Here is a 15,885-nt window from a genome sequence, read left to right on the forward strand (position 1 = left end):
CACCGGAGCGAAGCGGCAACCGGGAGCGGCGAGAGGCGTCACGGGCCGGCATCGGCTCCGGCGGCCGCAGCCGCGCCCCGACCCACTTGCGGCAGGGGCCACGCAGCGGTGAGCGGGGCACGGGGAAGCACCGGCCGGCGGGGCCGTCGTCGCCGTTGCCGCCGCCGCTTCCTCCCGGCGGCTGGGCGCCGGGGAGGGCTGCTCACAGTTTCCTAGCGGTCGGGAGCAGGAGCTGGCGGCGCCTTGTTCCAAGCTGCCCGGGGGAGGCGAGGGGGGAAGGCCGGTTTCCCGCCTTCGGGGTGTGAGGCGGCCCCCGCCTCGCCCCTGGCGCGTGTAAAACGCGCCTCAGCGTTAAGTGATAATTCGATGCAAAGTCACACTTAAAACCGCCTTTTTTTTTTTTTTAATCAAGGAAGTTGAAACAACAACAACAAAAAGCCCTGTACAGTAGTTAAATTTTATTACAAGTGTAATAAACAATGATTTTTAGCACTAAGGCAATCACAGTTTCATAAGTTATATATATATATATGTATAATTTACACAAGTCTACATTGACGAATCAATTACCGGTCACATCAACGAGGGGTTTTGTGTTATGGCAAATAAAGTTTATGAAAATTCACAGTTAATCTGCAAGTATTTTAAAGATGCAGGAATCGTATTGCACATGATAAAACGGAGGGCGCCGAAGAGCAGATTTACAGTGTTCCAGCTATTCCTTCACAGAATATACATTGGTCATCATCATGCAGTAACTTCAAATACAGAATGGTATCATGTACCACGGTAAACAGTTACTCACAATGTAAGTTTTAAATAGAGTAGCAAAAAGCTGTTAGGTTTCTCTTTAAACCATATTTAAATTCTTACAATAAAACACTTTGATAAAATCAAACGGAATTACGGTTGTCACATTATACTTCTAGTATTCTTCTTTGTCTTTTCCTTTCTTTTCCTTCTCATCCTGTAGTGCAGTACCAAGTTTCTTTATAAGGACTGACAAAACTTTGTCCAAAGGATCCATGACACCACGCTGCAGCCACTTAGGAATAGTAGTCCTTGCATGGTGAAAGCCCAGCTTTTGGAGGATGTAGTCAACGCCAACAGGATCAATTTTTCTCCCAGTCCAAGATATTAATCTAAAAAACAATAAATAGGGGACTCAATCTCAAATATATAAATAGAGCAACTGGCATTTGTATGAAAAAACATCAGTTTTTAACACTGTTACTTCTGACCAGCTTAAGTCCAACAAGCAAACATGGGTTTCGAACTTAATTTATACAGACGAGCTGAAGATGACCAGTGGAACATCCTGTCGAAGAGGATGCTCAAGGAGGCAAAAAAAACAGACTGGGCTGCCTCCAGATCACATTTAAATTGATTTATTATTACTGCCAACACAAAATGTTGCCAACAGTCAAGATTTGTTTGGCCTGGGTTGATGTGGTGTTTTGATATGTGAATGAACGCAGGTGCTCCAGCAGTGTCAGCAGAGGTTAAAAAACAGACCCTGACACACAGAAAAGTCATTTTGCGTGATTGAAAGTGCGTATTGAGAGCAGTGAGTTGCTGCTATACACACTATTCTGTGCTAAGTTTAAGCTGCCATATAGCAACTAGTATATAGTGCTTTTTTATTTTTAAGGTGACTGCTTAAAGAAGAACTAAAATGAATGCTGAAAATGGAAAACTGCTAGATTAAAAACCATGTGGCAGAAAATAAATGGACTCTTGTAGGACAGAGTGAAAGTCATCTGTGGTCCTTAGTGAGTTTAATTTTACTGTATGCTAATTTTCAAGAGCCTCCAACAGTATCTTTAATCTGCATAAATTCTAATCTAGAAGTTAACTGACGTAATAGATAATTGCATTACCCAGCTTCGTCATGTCCTGGAGCAGGTATCTTTCCTAGCAGCACTAATAGCCAAAGACAAATGCGTTAACAGCATCCACACGATTGAGCCTCTTAGCTGAACAGCATCAGCGTGGAAACACTTGTCGTTTGCAGGACAGTACCCACAGATAAAATGCAGAGAGAAGGAGACTGCAGATAAGGCTGCTTGTTACCTGAGCGTAGGTTCCAAATGCCAAGTATTGCACATAAATTCTCTCCAGTCGACTGTAGTGTAAGTAATGCTTTCCTCTGCCTCTTTGTCAGTGGAGCTGTCCTCAATAACACCAACGGAGTTTTTCTGCCCTGGACGAGCAGCCAAAATGCGAGGAGGAAAAATTGCTACAAAGTGGAGAGAGGAAAAACCCCATACCAGTCAGTCATGAGCATCTCACTTGAATTCTCTTTGTACATCATTTAAATAAAACAAAAGCACCAATCTCAGAAAAAAGAGAACCACTTTGTGTTTCAGTATTACAGAACTTCTGGCAAACAGTTTTGATTTGAACAAAGTGCTAGTAAAAAATATCCTACAAAAACTGTAACAGACACTGGATAACACTGCAATGTGGGATTCTTCCTTCTCTCTGCCAGCCCAAAGCATCCACACACAGGGGCTTTATTTCAACTTCAACAAAGCACATCACATTCCATAAGCAAAATTCAGACATGCTCCTAGTTTAGAGAATTTTTTTCGACTGACAGAGTAGTTAGTCTCTGAGGAGGAAGATGGTGGCGGAATAGTTGAATTAAATCTTTGTCCAAAGGCATCAAGGGGACCCGAATGCATGTCTGTCTTGAGTTTTACGTCCTGGGATACAGAAAAGGAACAGCAGGACCTTCTCCTCCAAACAACATATTTTATAAAATAAAAACAAATCTGTGAATTTGGATTGAATTTTGACTTAAGATATCTTGAAAACAATTTTTTTTACAAAGTTCAATCAAAAATAGTTATCTTCCCTTTTTGTTAGTTTCTGCACTTGTTGGACATTTTACTACAAAGTACTTTTAGAAAGCACTCCTAGCTTTGTTGTACACAATTACACGTAAAGAGATTTTGATACGTTAGTTATAAACTTTCAAAATACTGAATTTAATGTGTTTTACATCATATAAGGGTTACATTTATACATCACATCATGTTACATCACATGAATAAATGTAACATCACAGTAATAAATGCAAGCTACTACGCACAACACAATTTCACACACACCAGAAAAACAAAATATGCAACTTTCACTATGGTAGTAACTCATCATTTACACATACATTACTATGTTACATTACTCTTGTGGCAGCCTTTAAAGAAAAACATATAGAAATGAGAGTCTAGAGTAGGATTGCTGTGGCAGAATGTGGAAAATTTTAAGATCAGAAGTTGTAAAACAAATAAGCAGCTTTTAATTTCAGTGATGACATCTCTTCTGATATAATACGGAATTATATAATACTTATAGTAAATGTAACATCTGAAATTGTTTTATCTATAATCAACAGTGCTGTTACGATCTTTTCCAAATCTTAATTAGTTTAGTAGGTTTTAGATACTCGTGGCAATAATTACTTGTAAAGCATTAAAGCCACTAGGTGATGACCTTCCCTTCAACGTGCAGGTAATCATAGAGCACAGTCAGTCATTCAGTACTGCACTGTTTATTCACCTTAAGTCTGCAACAACAAAAATCACTTTGTGTTTGGCACACTTTACGTAGACATCGAACTCACTTGTCTTCAATTTGCTCTTTTTAGCGAAGACCACATACTGCTTAAAAATGCATGTGCCAAATTTGAATGCTGCAACTGAACATACTCGTGTGGAAAAGTGAAGCATTCGGAAGTCAGAAAAAACCATGTCTCTAAAGAAACTCCACTGATGAAAGGACTGCAATAAAAGTAATGTAGCTTTCAAAAACAGTTTTCATCTGCATGTACCATCTTACAAAAAGAAAGTTAAACTAAACACCAGCTGTCAAAATAGGAGCAAGATTATGACCTAAGCAGAAGCTCATCAGTAGTGGGTAAGGAACAGAAATCCAGGAGTTCTCTCTGTTCTCTGCAGCGTACTGCACATAGGTGCTGCATTGGAGATGACTGAACTGGTTTTGAACAACCTGCTGTACCTGCACAGTGTAGCAAAGTGCCACGCAGAAATACTAGTACAGCTCCCTGCACAGTGGTGGCACGTCAGCCTAGTGACACCACGAGGTTTGTAAGTTTGTATGCAAAACTACTCTGCTTCCAGTCCTACAGCAGCTGACTAAAAATCAGCTCATTTCCTGAACGATGTTGCACTTTCCAAGACGTGCCAAAATACCTCTTGGCTTTCAGTCTAAAATAACCCAGAAAAAACGTTTTGCTATTGTGTAGTTAAGTTTCACTTATCAGTGACTGAAAAAGAGGTAACTATCATTTCACAGCGTTAAGCCCAGATTTCAAGAACATTTAATACTACTTCTGTTGATTTCAATGGAAGCAAAATCAGGCTTAACTTTTTTGAAATTAAATCCATTTTTAACAAGTCAATTCCATTAAAAAATATGGAGATACTTACCATCAAAAAGTTTGACAACTGCAGATTGTCAGACAAGCGTTACCTTATAAATAACAACTTACCTTTTTCTTTTTCTTTTAGGTAAGCAGATACCAAGTCATGCAGAAACATGATCAATTCAGCATCCATAGTTACACAAATGTGGTCTGTAAATTCAGTTACTACACTGCATTCCACCTTTGGTTTAACACTTGTATCTACAGTCAGATAAAAATAGTATTAATACCCTTATAAGTACAGACAGTACACACGAAAGTACACAGAATTTGAATACAAATCATTTTCAAATGACATTGCTGTTACTGCACCAGAGACTCAAAAGAGAAGAAGGACCACAATTAACATCTGTGTTGAGCAGCCTCAACATTTTTTGAACAGTTTTCCCATCACAGTAACTTCTGGTATTTTATAAAGGCTGTTGAAAATAAAGAAATACAACCTGGATCATCCTCAACATGGAAAGTCAACCTAGAGCAGTATCATTAGCTTGTGCTGTGCTAAGAGTGCATGATTTTAGACAGTAAGAAAAGCTGATAGCAGATTTTGCTAGTTTGGCTATTAAAAAACCAACTAAAACCCAACGGGTTGACTTATCTAGCAGTATTGTCCAGGAGCAGGTATGGAGTAAAACCACAGCTCAGCCAAGATAAACATCTACATTAATGTCTTATACCTTCACAAGTCTTATGTCCCACCAGTTCCAACTGCAGTCTGAAGATACCATTTTGAAAACGAGCATAAAATTTAGGTACCTAGCTCATATTCCCTTTTTCAGAATGGCCCTCCTCTTCAACATTTTAATAAAAATAAGAAAGTCAACCCCCTAAAAACAGCCAACCTAGCTGAAATGTTCATATTAATTTCTCTTAGTAACTTTTTTCTACAGTGACCAGTCTCTGGACTAGATCTTCACTCTCTCAACAGAATTCCCTCTACATTTTATTATGAAATGGTATCCTTTCTTGCAAATCTGCAGTAATTCTCAGATTAAATCCTCTTATCAGCACGGTAGCTTTGTATTTAACCCCTCATTTACGAGAAATAGCTTTGGATCAAGAAAAAACAAATTATGTTTACTGCACCTTGTAATGAAGGCTCTTGGGGCTCTTGAACATGAATAGATTTGAAATCCAGCTGCATTCTTGGCAATGCAAAGATGGTTTCAGTTTCATGGTTGTAACTGGAGCCACCTCTGAAGCCACTTAGCAAGCTTGAGCTTTTCACTGTTGTGCTGCTCTCTGGGTTGTTAGCATCCACATTTCGAAGCAGGTTTAACTCTACATGGACAATGGGAAATTCCTGAATTCAGTAGTCTTTATTAAAAAAAGGTTCTTGTCAGCACAGAGCGTGACAAATTTTCACAAAATACATCTCATAATAAGAAGGGGGGAGCAAATAAGTGTCAGTACCATAACATCTAAGCACTTTGTTAGTTTTTTTGAAGCTTAAAGTCCAAATTTTATTCCTCTGACCACCCTATCACAACTCTGTTCTAGTAATGAGCTTTCAATTAAGATATAGACCGTATGGGTTCAAAGTGTGCCCTTTATGTTTGAAAAGATGGTAGTACTTAAAATGAAAATAAATGTTTCTGATTAATACAGGTAATACCCAAATTCACTGAGGCAGCATTGCTGTCAGAAATCACTGTTGACCAGCAATCCAAATCTGTCACAAGATTTTTACCACAGTACACATACAACAACTGGAATTAGTTTCCAGTTCTTAAAATTGTGACAAGACAAAAAAGTTAAGAAAAGTTACTATTTCATTGTAAAACTGCTGGTGTATGATTACTATGAAGATCATATCCTTTATCCTGCTCCCAAAAGCATGGCTACAAAAGGTCCAACAATCAAATGTTGTTGTTGTTTATATACTTAAATGCTCCGGATGTAGCAAAACAGGGCTGCATAAAAACATCTAACAGACAGCGCCTCTATTTATGAACTTCAGCCACTACATCCTGTTGTGTCTTTCAAAAGAAATAAATATTAGTATAGTATATCAATAATTTTAAATTTTTTTTTCCAAGAAACTATCATCTGCTCATTTCTCACTATATGCTGTATTCTGCTATTTGCCCTTTCACAGAAATGCTGCTGGTATCATCTACTGATTCTATGGTTTGTGAGTGAAATAGCAACAGCTGTATTTTAAGATTTCTTTTAACATTATCTTGAAAGTTTTATTTTCCAATTAGCAATGATTTAAAGATATGATTCAAAATGTTTTAAGGCCTAGAAGCAGCTGAAGGTTGAAAAGCTTTACGCAGATGAGTAATTTTGAAGGGTTAGTTGTAAATGGTAATAGAAGCCTAAAATATATTCCCACTTCAACTTAATCCATAAATCCTTCATATACAGTGAAATATATCCTCACATTACAAGATCACAACTGGACATGAAACAAGAACATTTTTTGCATATATAATGAAAGAGGAAAAGACTAAAACTATTGCAATGCCAGATACATAAACGTCCTGTACACTAACAGAACGTTTTCGCTTTACTGCACAGTTTGAAAAAGGACAGCTCAGTAACACTTCCAGCTGTTCAGCATATTGCTATGCTTTGTTCCACAGTTCACCATAAGGTTCTCAAGTAGGAACAACTTCCATTATCTCAAATTCCCTTGTCCCTGTAGCCCACTTGAAATTTAGCAGCTTTTAAACAGCCCAATCTGCACTGCCCAGCCAGCAGAGCAATCCCAAAACTTAACGAACATGAATCTAACCTTCATTCCTTGTGGCTGTAACATAATTGAACCACTCTTTCACGCTGGCAACTCCATGTGGGGGGTTTTCGTGGCGGCGCCTTGTTATCTTTGTGATTGTTGCCATAGGGCTTTCGAGGGCTCCACACGGTTTGGTGACCATAGTGTTATGGCCCAAATGAAAGTCCAGGGTTTGCACGATATATGTGGAGTGTTCACTAGTACCTGCGTTGAAGGTGTGGGTGGCATGGGGTAAGAGAGAAGAAAAATGGAAAAAGCAGCTTGGTAAGGGTAGTAGGATTTCTCCTTTCACAGGTATTTAACATGAATAATTAGTAGCCAGTGGCATTAAAAACTGGCATAAAGCTTGCAAACAACAGAAAAATCAAATCCTCAGTAGCTACAGACAGTAAAAACTTCTCAATATGAAGCCAAATATAAGCAATACGACCATCAAAATTCATCATACAGAAACAAAGGACTACATAAATACAGACATGGCGTTAACAAGGCAGACAATCCACTTAGTAGGCATATTATCAGGGACACATCTAGTATATTTGAAAAAGTACTTTGCATTATTCCACAAAGAAAGCAAACTGGGTAGAGATGGAGAGGGAACAGATCATTATTTTAGGTAAGTGGTATATTTTTGGGAAAGAATCTTGATTCAGACTTAAAGAAAATAAGTTTTTCTTTGATTTCTTCTTATGTATCAATACATTCTTAAAACTCATTTAAAGGAATTGATAGAAGTGAGGAAATGGTTTAAATTACCATCTTCCCAAACTTTCTGGGCTTCTGTCCAAAATGCAATATTGGGTTCTTCAAGGTGAAATAAGGCCCACGATTTTGAGCGGAAATTAGGTCCATGAAAACAAGCCAGCGTCATATGGTTTCCATGCAGGCTCATGGATCCTCCAAACTGCATTCCATCTTCTGGCAATGGCATCTGAAATAAGGATATATGGCACCCAGATACCACTTTCAAAACTCCTGGCCAATGGCGATGATGGGCTGCATCCAAGACTAGAAAGTAAACATGCAAGAGTAAGAACAAACTTTAGGAAAGAGAAATATACAGGAAGGATTAGTGCCATATCTATATTTTTAATAAAATGGGGAATTATGAGTGATATTTTCTAATCTATTTTATTGACACTGTTTCATTTTTGTGGTCTAAGGTGGTTGTAGCTTAAGAGTACCTGAACAAGCATACTTGGAAATCAATGACTCATTGTGTTCAGACAAATGATGGTTTCAGCACATGATTAATAGAAAGTAAGAGTAACATCACACTTCCACTGCTACTCAAAGTAGAAATGTTTTTTTATGAAATAGACTCTAAAACAGACTTTGAAAACTATTTCAACTCTATTGAAATAGTTTGAAAACTGCAAAAAAAGGGTTTTTTATTTTTTAAACAAAAATGCATTTTTTTAACTAAAACCCAAAAATAAGATAATCTAAGTCATTATTGTACCCCAGGTCTAGCAGCGTGCTCGAGACATTTGCATTCTTCATTGAAAGGTTATTGCCAGCTGAAATTTACAGGAAAAATGTACTGAAGATACTATTTCAAGTCAAATAGATATCCTTGCATGTACAAAGTCGCTCAGATGAATTTTTGCGATTAAGGCATCCTATTTGGGAAGTATACTATTTTTTGTACGACTTACATTGCTCATGTGAGCTTCTCTCTAAGTTGTTGGCCATTGTCTTGGGAGGGAGATAAGGAACAGGTCCCCAAGTGGACAAAGCTCGCTTGCTTGTATCAAACTGCTGAGTAAAGAACTCCTGGAGTTTCATTCCTATTTTTATTAGGTCTGGTGTAGTTGATCTTGAAATCATCACTTGGAAGATATCCCATTTCAAGTCCCCATGGACAAATATCTCACTAGATATTAAAAATAGCAAAAAACATTAGCAGTTGATCTGTTTCCTACTGACAACAAAAAAAACCCAAACAAAAGCCACCAACAAACCCTTTGTTTTCTAGCAGATGCTTACATTTTTGATTAGCAATACTGGACAGAAGACATATAGGCAGACATTGGCCTTATCAAACAATATACATTTTAAACACAAGAAGCAGTATTACCTTTTATCAGAGATGCTCGAGTCCAAAGCATTATACAGATTAATTTTCCATTCATCCTGTAGTTTAAGATCAGCATTACTGAAGATTCCCATTAGGATACTGGACCCCATATAGTCAACACGTGCTTCAGTAGAACCCATGGTAATTTGAATTTTATGACTGGGCTGCTGGTTCGGGTGTTCAGAAATATGAGCTAAAATGGAACCAAAGCGATGCAGAAATACAGCATTAAAGATAAGAAAAAACTATTTTTCCAGTGATATCACCCTTATGCCATCCACATGAAACAGAGGGGCTGAGAAAGCACTGTTTTTTTCAGATTCACGAGGAAGTCACGACTCTGGTGTACACCAGAACACCCAGCCTCTTTCCAAAGCCAGTTTTACATTTCCCAGATCGTAAGCACTTGTGAAATTCTAGAAGGAGCTGAAATGCTATCAAATCTTTCAGTTGCCATTTGTCCGGACAGCTGAAGGGGGTTGGAGGGTTGCACAATTAGGTAGTGTAATTTTAGAGAACCCTGCGACTGAATCAGCCCCTGATCAGAAGGCTATCCCTTCAGTTCAAAGTGTGTTTCGTAGTCAGAATGCACAAGTAAGAATCCAAAGTTTTTATACACTAGCAGATTCACAAAGCAAGGTACTGTGTATATTCTTTAGTTTTTCACATTTATTGTCTAGAGCATATAGTAATACCAGGCAGCTTTCCAACTTACCCACCATCTCCAGGGTATTAACATCTATGGTACCTCCAACAACTCCCCCTCTGGAGTCCAGCTGTGATCTTCCCAAGCCAACAGACATGCTAATTTCCCGATCTCTGCTGCTACCCACAGATAGACGACCCTGGCTTTTCAAACCACTGGTGGTCCACCTAGAAGAGAGGTGAAAATAGACAACAGTTTTCCAGGCTGTCGAAAGAGAAACTGAAAATTATTTACTGGAAAGCAGTAAATAACATGGTTTAGGCGTATGTGACTTCAGGATTTAAGCATCTACCAGTATTCATGAGGGACTTCACAATTCAGAACTGGAAAATTTAGGATTTTAAAGCTAGAAGACAAAAGGCTGATAACAGCCTGTGGGGAAAAGGTCTTTTTGCCCCCAAAACACCACAATCTGTTAAAACATCCTTGATCTTGTTTAATACTTACGTAGTATTGCCCATTACATTGCTCATATTCATTTGAACATTTAATTGTTTTAGGTTCATAGCAAATACAACCAATGTTTCCCATGGTGTTCCTTGCTGGCTTCCAGCTTTATTTGACTTATTAAATGGAGTTGATGTTTTTGAGAGAGTATCTAAACAAAAAAGTAGACAAAAATTTTAATTATTCCACATGCTAGGAAAAACTGGCAGAATATATCCATTCTACATATTACAAAAGGACAGACCAACACTGTATTTAAGGAGCACCACAAAACTACAAGTGAGAATAAGTGGGAACTAGAGGATTTGCAATATGCGTTGCTTTAGTTATCATAGAAATTGACTCATTTTACACATTTATTTTTACTAGTATCTTTAAGAGAAATGATTTTTAATTTGCAGTCAGTCATGCAAGAGCGTATTTGAAACTATTTAGCTATTTAAAAATACCAGTGTGTTCAGAAAATGAATTATTAGTATTTGAATATTCAGGTAGCAGTTATCTGCACAAGTGCCAAGTCAGAACTTCAAGTACTAGGGTTTTCCTTGCTCTTCTCACAAAAACCCTGGCAATACACTTATAAGCCTGTGCAAAATTGCATTTCCTGTTAACAAACCACTCTACCAGCCATAAATCCTTCTTCAACTGTGTCTTCTCCTAAAAACCAATCATATATAACATCTTGTTTGCATTCTAAATAGACAAAATACCTGTCCTTTCTTTTCACACAGATAGTTTTCCTAGACTAAAATAAGTACCATACTTCTAAATCTCCTATCTATATCTAATGCCATAATGTCATGGTTCCACACAGCCAGTGCTACGTTGCTGTAAGATACAATACATTAACATCTGTAGTAAAAGAAAGTAAAAGTTAATTTATTTCTTATATAGAAACTATCCTTATTTAGACCTCTCAGTATGAGCCCAAAGTCTCAGATGAAATGAAGTAACTGACCTCACCTGTGAGCTGTGACATTGACCCTCTGCTAAGAGCATGGTAATTGCTTGGATGAGAAAAGCCAAGAAGATGACAATGCAATCATGTTAAGCTGGAGAACTCATCTAATCCCAGCTAAACAACTCCTGCTCTAGTAAAAGAAAGTCCACTTTCATAGAAAGTATGCTAACAAACTGCACTTTGATTCATCCATTTCAGACATTTTCCTTTCTCTAAGCCGTTGACTGTCCACTCCCAGGCACAGTGGAAAAGAGTATTTTATGGTTGCTTTCTACAAAGCAGTAATGACTACTTTTTTCATACAACTGAGGGAAATACTTTAAAAAACTGAAGAAATCATTGTCTACTAACCTCTCTGAGGCACTGAAGAGTCAGACACACTCCTGGATCTTGTAACAGCTGGAGACTTTAAGCTATGAGATGCTGTCCCAGGTGACATACTGCTGCTTGCATTATGTTCACTAAAAACATTAGGTGACTGTGCCATGTGTGTAAATGAAGCAGATTGGCAGGGCTGCTCCCATGTCCTACAGTATGCTTTCCGTGATGATTCAGGAGAAAGATGCTGGCTTACCCCTTCAATTGAATCTGGTGTTCCAGGACCCGATGCTACTAGAAAAAAAAGCAGCACATGAAAGGCAGAAAAATGAATTAATTTTTGTTTAACAATATCCTCCCATATACTAAGAAGTATTTGGAGACTGTCAAAATGTATTTCATTTATCATAACTAAAGGTTTTCTACTGTCTTCATTAATATAAGCTCTTTAAATAATTCAATGACCTACTTCAGAATTTTTCCATTTCTTCTTTCTAGGATTTTCTATTAAACTTATTAGAGTGACTGCATATTGAGTAAATTATAATACATTTATATCTAGTCACATACGTAATAACACACAGGTAATAAATGTTTATAAAATTCCTACTATAACTTCTTATACAAAAAAGGTTTTTCATGATAAGAAGCAGCATCTTACCCGGCAGATTTATTGTTTGATCACCTAGGAAAAGCCGTCTAGCAATGCTTCTCCTGTACCAAGCCCTTGGAAAGGCTAGAATCTCACTGAGTCGGCGCATATCGTATTTAAAAGAAGCAGACCCTATATCACAGACAGCTGAAAAAGAAAAAGTATATACACACAACTGTAAACTCTCAGTAGTAACAGGTTTTGGTAACCAAATCTAATTAATAGGTTTTCAATACAGTCAAATACTTCTTTACATAGCAGTATAGTCTCTGCTGTAATGAAAAAATAGTTTTCCTGAGGTGTTGCCATTTCTCCAAATCCAATATTAGATACAAACACATTTTATAAAGGCAAGATGGAACCTAAGAATGTAACTGATGTTGGGTCCTGCTTGTGTTGTATGTGCCTCAGACTCCTCATCTGAGGGCTTTAATGGCAGATAATCACAACCATTCTGCTGTTTGCCCAGTAAGTCAAGATCTTATGTGCAGTGGGGGAAAATAAATAAATAACAAATCTTTAAACCCCACTTTTACTTTAAGGTTCCTTGAGTATTCAGGAGTCCAACTCTCACTGTAGCTTCATTGGCACCAGGTGGCAAGGTGGTGAAATTTGACAACTAGTAACTGAACACAGACTGCAGAACTACCTCACCAAGTTAGACATGCAGCAGCGCAGCCAGAATTAAGATAATATCACACAGCACATGTCAGACTAAGAAAGAAAAAACAACAACAAAACCCCCAAAAAGATAATGAAGAACACTAAAAAGGCAGCTTGTGATCCTGGAGATTTAATACCACATTTAATTGTGCTACATAATCCACTTTGATTCCATCCCCTTCCCCCCAAGGGAGATGGTGTGAGACTATTTCTAGTTTTCATATAAAAAAAGGAAAAAAGGGTGAGTGTAAAATATTTTATCCTATTCAGGTAACAAAAGAGTTCTGTGAAATACCTGTTTACTCCAAAATAATGACTTGAAATCACCTCCTTCTGATAATACCTGACAGAAGTATCTGCAATACAACTAAAATGACATGTAACTTGAAGCTGACTAAACACAAACTATTTAGGCTTTATCTCTGTGGTAGGTTGGCCATAGCTAACAGCCAAATGCCCACCGAGCTCCTCACTCATTCCAATGTCCTGTGGGAAAGGGAGAAAACAGAAGGAAGGCAAGGAGACTTGTGGATTGAGGTAGCAACAGTTTAACACGGAAAGCATAAGCTGTGCATGCAAATGAAGAAACAAAAATTATTCACTGCTTGAATTCACTGCCCATTGGCAGGCAGATGTTTAGGTATTTGCTGGAAAGCAGGGCCTCAGCACACCTAACAGCTGCTTGGGAAAACAAATGCCATAACCACCAATATCCCCCCTTCCTCCTCCTTTCCCCGAGCTTTTATTACTAAGCACAACCTCATATGCTATGGAATATCCCTTTGATCGGTTTGGGTCAGCTGTCCTAGCTGTTTCCCCTCCTGGGCAGAGTGGGAAAGAGAGAAGGCCTTAAGGCTGTGCATGCACTGTTCAGCAGTAGCCAAAACGTTGGTGTTATCAATACTGTTTCAGCCACAAATTCAAAGCACAGCACCATATGGGTGGCTACGAAGAAAGCTAACTCCATCCTAGCCACAGCCAGTACAATCTCAAAACATTCAATGGTCACATTAAGTCACACAGACTGGTGTCAGGGACCTGTTTGAGCAAGCCCATTAGTTATATTAAATGAATCAAGAGGCTAAAAAAGGTGCATCTGTAAATAGGTACTCCAAGTACCATTACAATTTAATGTATCAATCCCTACTTCACTCAAAAAAGCAAAAATTTTACTACACACTACAAGTAGGTGACTCTCATATAACATCTACAAAAGCTGCTGAGAGTAAAGTCTGTCACTGGAACAGCAGTTCTCTGATTAGCTGAACAGATGGAATTAAAATGAAACAAGCATTTACCAGATATGTTTATCAATGTAGTATCTATCTTGCTGGTAGCTTTGCTTGCAGACTGACTCTCAAAAAAGGAGGAACCTCCTGAACGCCTTATTCGTGACAGGCTGACTTTCACAAACTCAAGGTTAATGCTCAAAGAATCCTTCCGGCCAGTGACCGAAGTTGGTTCCTCATCCACATTACCTAGAAATAGAAAGGAAAAAGTTTAATCTTCTGTGACCTTCTCAAATCTTCAGTTCAGAAAACCATGCCAAACTTGATCAATGTTCATTAAAGCAAACAAAAACTTGTTTTGTACCTAAAGCTCCTGATCCAGGGGTTAGAGCAGTGACAGCAGATTTTTGTTTTCCAGCTCCATATGGATGGAACACATAAAGGGAAAAATCAGACATGCAGGCAGTAAAGCTCAGGCCTGAAGAGCTGCTACTAGAAGTAGTCAAGTCTGACTGACTGCTGCTGTGCCGAGTTCTGCCAAGAGGGCTGCCTAGTCCAGGTGATGAACCTGAAGACAAATTTTTTTTTTGCAAAAATTAGTTTTAGTATGAAAGCATTTTCAAACGTGAAATAATACTGACTGTTAACAGCAATATTAAACAGACCAAACGCACATTGAATTATGCCCTTGCAGCAGCAATGCAGCTTAAATATTTTATGTATTGATGATAGCCTTCTATAAGAGATAACTGAACTTGCTTAACCAATGCAAGAAAAAACTCCAATATACTGTATCTGTGCAAGCTTTTACTGGAAACTGACACAACATGAAAAAATCCTACTGAACTCATACATAAATGTCTAGCCTTAAGGTGTGTAAAAGCTTATCTTCTGCTCTAATTTTAGACAACAGAACATTATATTTATTTATGCTACAAGCTGTATATAGTATAAACATTCATATACATATTACCTGGTGCTCCAGATTTACTAACTGAATTCTTTGAGCCACTCTGTGAAGTATTGCCACCAACTGACACATTTTCTGATGGGTACGTTGTGCCTAATGTTTCCAGCTCTCCTCGGTTTGAAGAGAAAACAAGATCCAGGGAAGGCAACTTCAGCATACATTCAACTCTTGATACCGGCAAGCAACTGAACTTGATTTGAGAGGGCTGAAAGACAGAAAGAAAATAAAGCGTTCAATGAACAAATACAAAATACTAAAAACATCCCAAATTTGGCTTATAAAGTGCTATTTATTTATTTTTTAAATCTAAGCAAATTACAGCCTTTTCAAACTGGTTTTTAGAATTAGTAAGATGACTGTATACAAATGGATATAGATACATTAATTTCAGGCAATCCCTCCAACACCAGGTCTATTATTTGGATCAGTTTTTGGAAAACTTCGACACAGGAAGCCTGGATGCAGCAGAGGACATGTACATCCCCCCTCTCTTCCTCCTCCCCAAGTCCATTCACAGCTCATCTCATGTGAGAACTATACAGAATCACTTGAGGTGATGCCAAAAGCCTCAGCTCCCCTCAACATATTCTTGGCCAGATGAGTTTGCAAGTAAAAGCTGAGAGAGGCTACAGATTGTTGTGGTTAATTTTCATAGGCATAAAAAAAACC

The 15,885-nt window shown here is 38.1% G+C and overlaps 1 protein-coding gene across 13 annotated transcripts in view; it reads right to left on the minus strand.

The window, feature by feature from the left end:
- Positions 1-443: 443 nt before the first annotated feature.
- BLTP1 (bridge-like lipid transfer protein family member 1) overlaps positions 444-15,885 on the minus strand; it is a 126,451-nt gene continuing 111,009 nt past the window's right edge. For 10 of the 13 annotated variants that reach the window (XM_075036977.1, XM_075036974.1, XM_075036976.1 and 7 more), the window contains 15 exons: positions 15,220-15,421; positions 14,611-14,814; positions 14,316-14,495; positions 12,364-12,501; positions 11,736-11,996; positions 10,424-10,574; positions 9,986-10,143; positions 9,271-9,463; positions 8,849-9,066; positions 7,947-8,198; positions 7,191-7,394; positions 5,537-5,731; positions 4,517-4,651; positions 2,074-2,239; positions 444-1,142 (listed from right to left, as the gene is read on the minus strand). In XM_075036977.1, the coding sequence (XP_074893078.1) occupies positions 926-1,142; positions 2,074-2,239; positions 4,517-4,651; positions 5,537-5,731; positions 7,191-7,394; positions 7,947-8,198; positions 8,849-9,066; positions 9,271-9,463; positions 9,986-10,143; positions 10,424-10,574; positions 11,736-11,996; positions 12,364-12,501; positions 14,316-14,495; positions 14,611-14,814; positions 15,220-15,421 (2,874 nt within the window). In that variant the 3' untranslated portion in view covers positions 444-925. The remainder of the gene's footprint in view (positions 1,143-2,073; positions 2,240-4,516; positions 4,652-5,536; positions 5,732-7,190; positions 7,395-7,946; positions 8,199-8,848; positions 9,067-9,270; positions 9,464-9,985; positions 10,144-10,423; positions 10,575-11,735; positions 11,997-12,363; positions 12,502-14,315; positions 14,496-14,610; positions 14,815-15,219; positions 15,422-15,885) is intronic. The other 3 variants (XM_075036980.1, XM_075037026.1, XM_075036967.1) reach the window with 1 other exon arrangement.

Source organism: Buteo buteo, chromosome 1 (assembly GCF_964188355.1).
Source record: "Buteo buteo chromosome 1, bButBut1.hap1.1, whole genome shotgun sequence".
NCBI classification, from domain to species: Eukaryota; Metazoa; Chordata; class Aves; order Accipitriformes; family Accipitridae; genus Buteo; species Buteo buteo.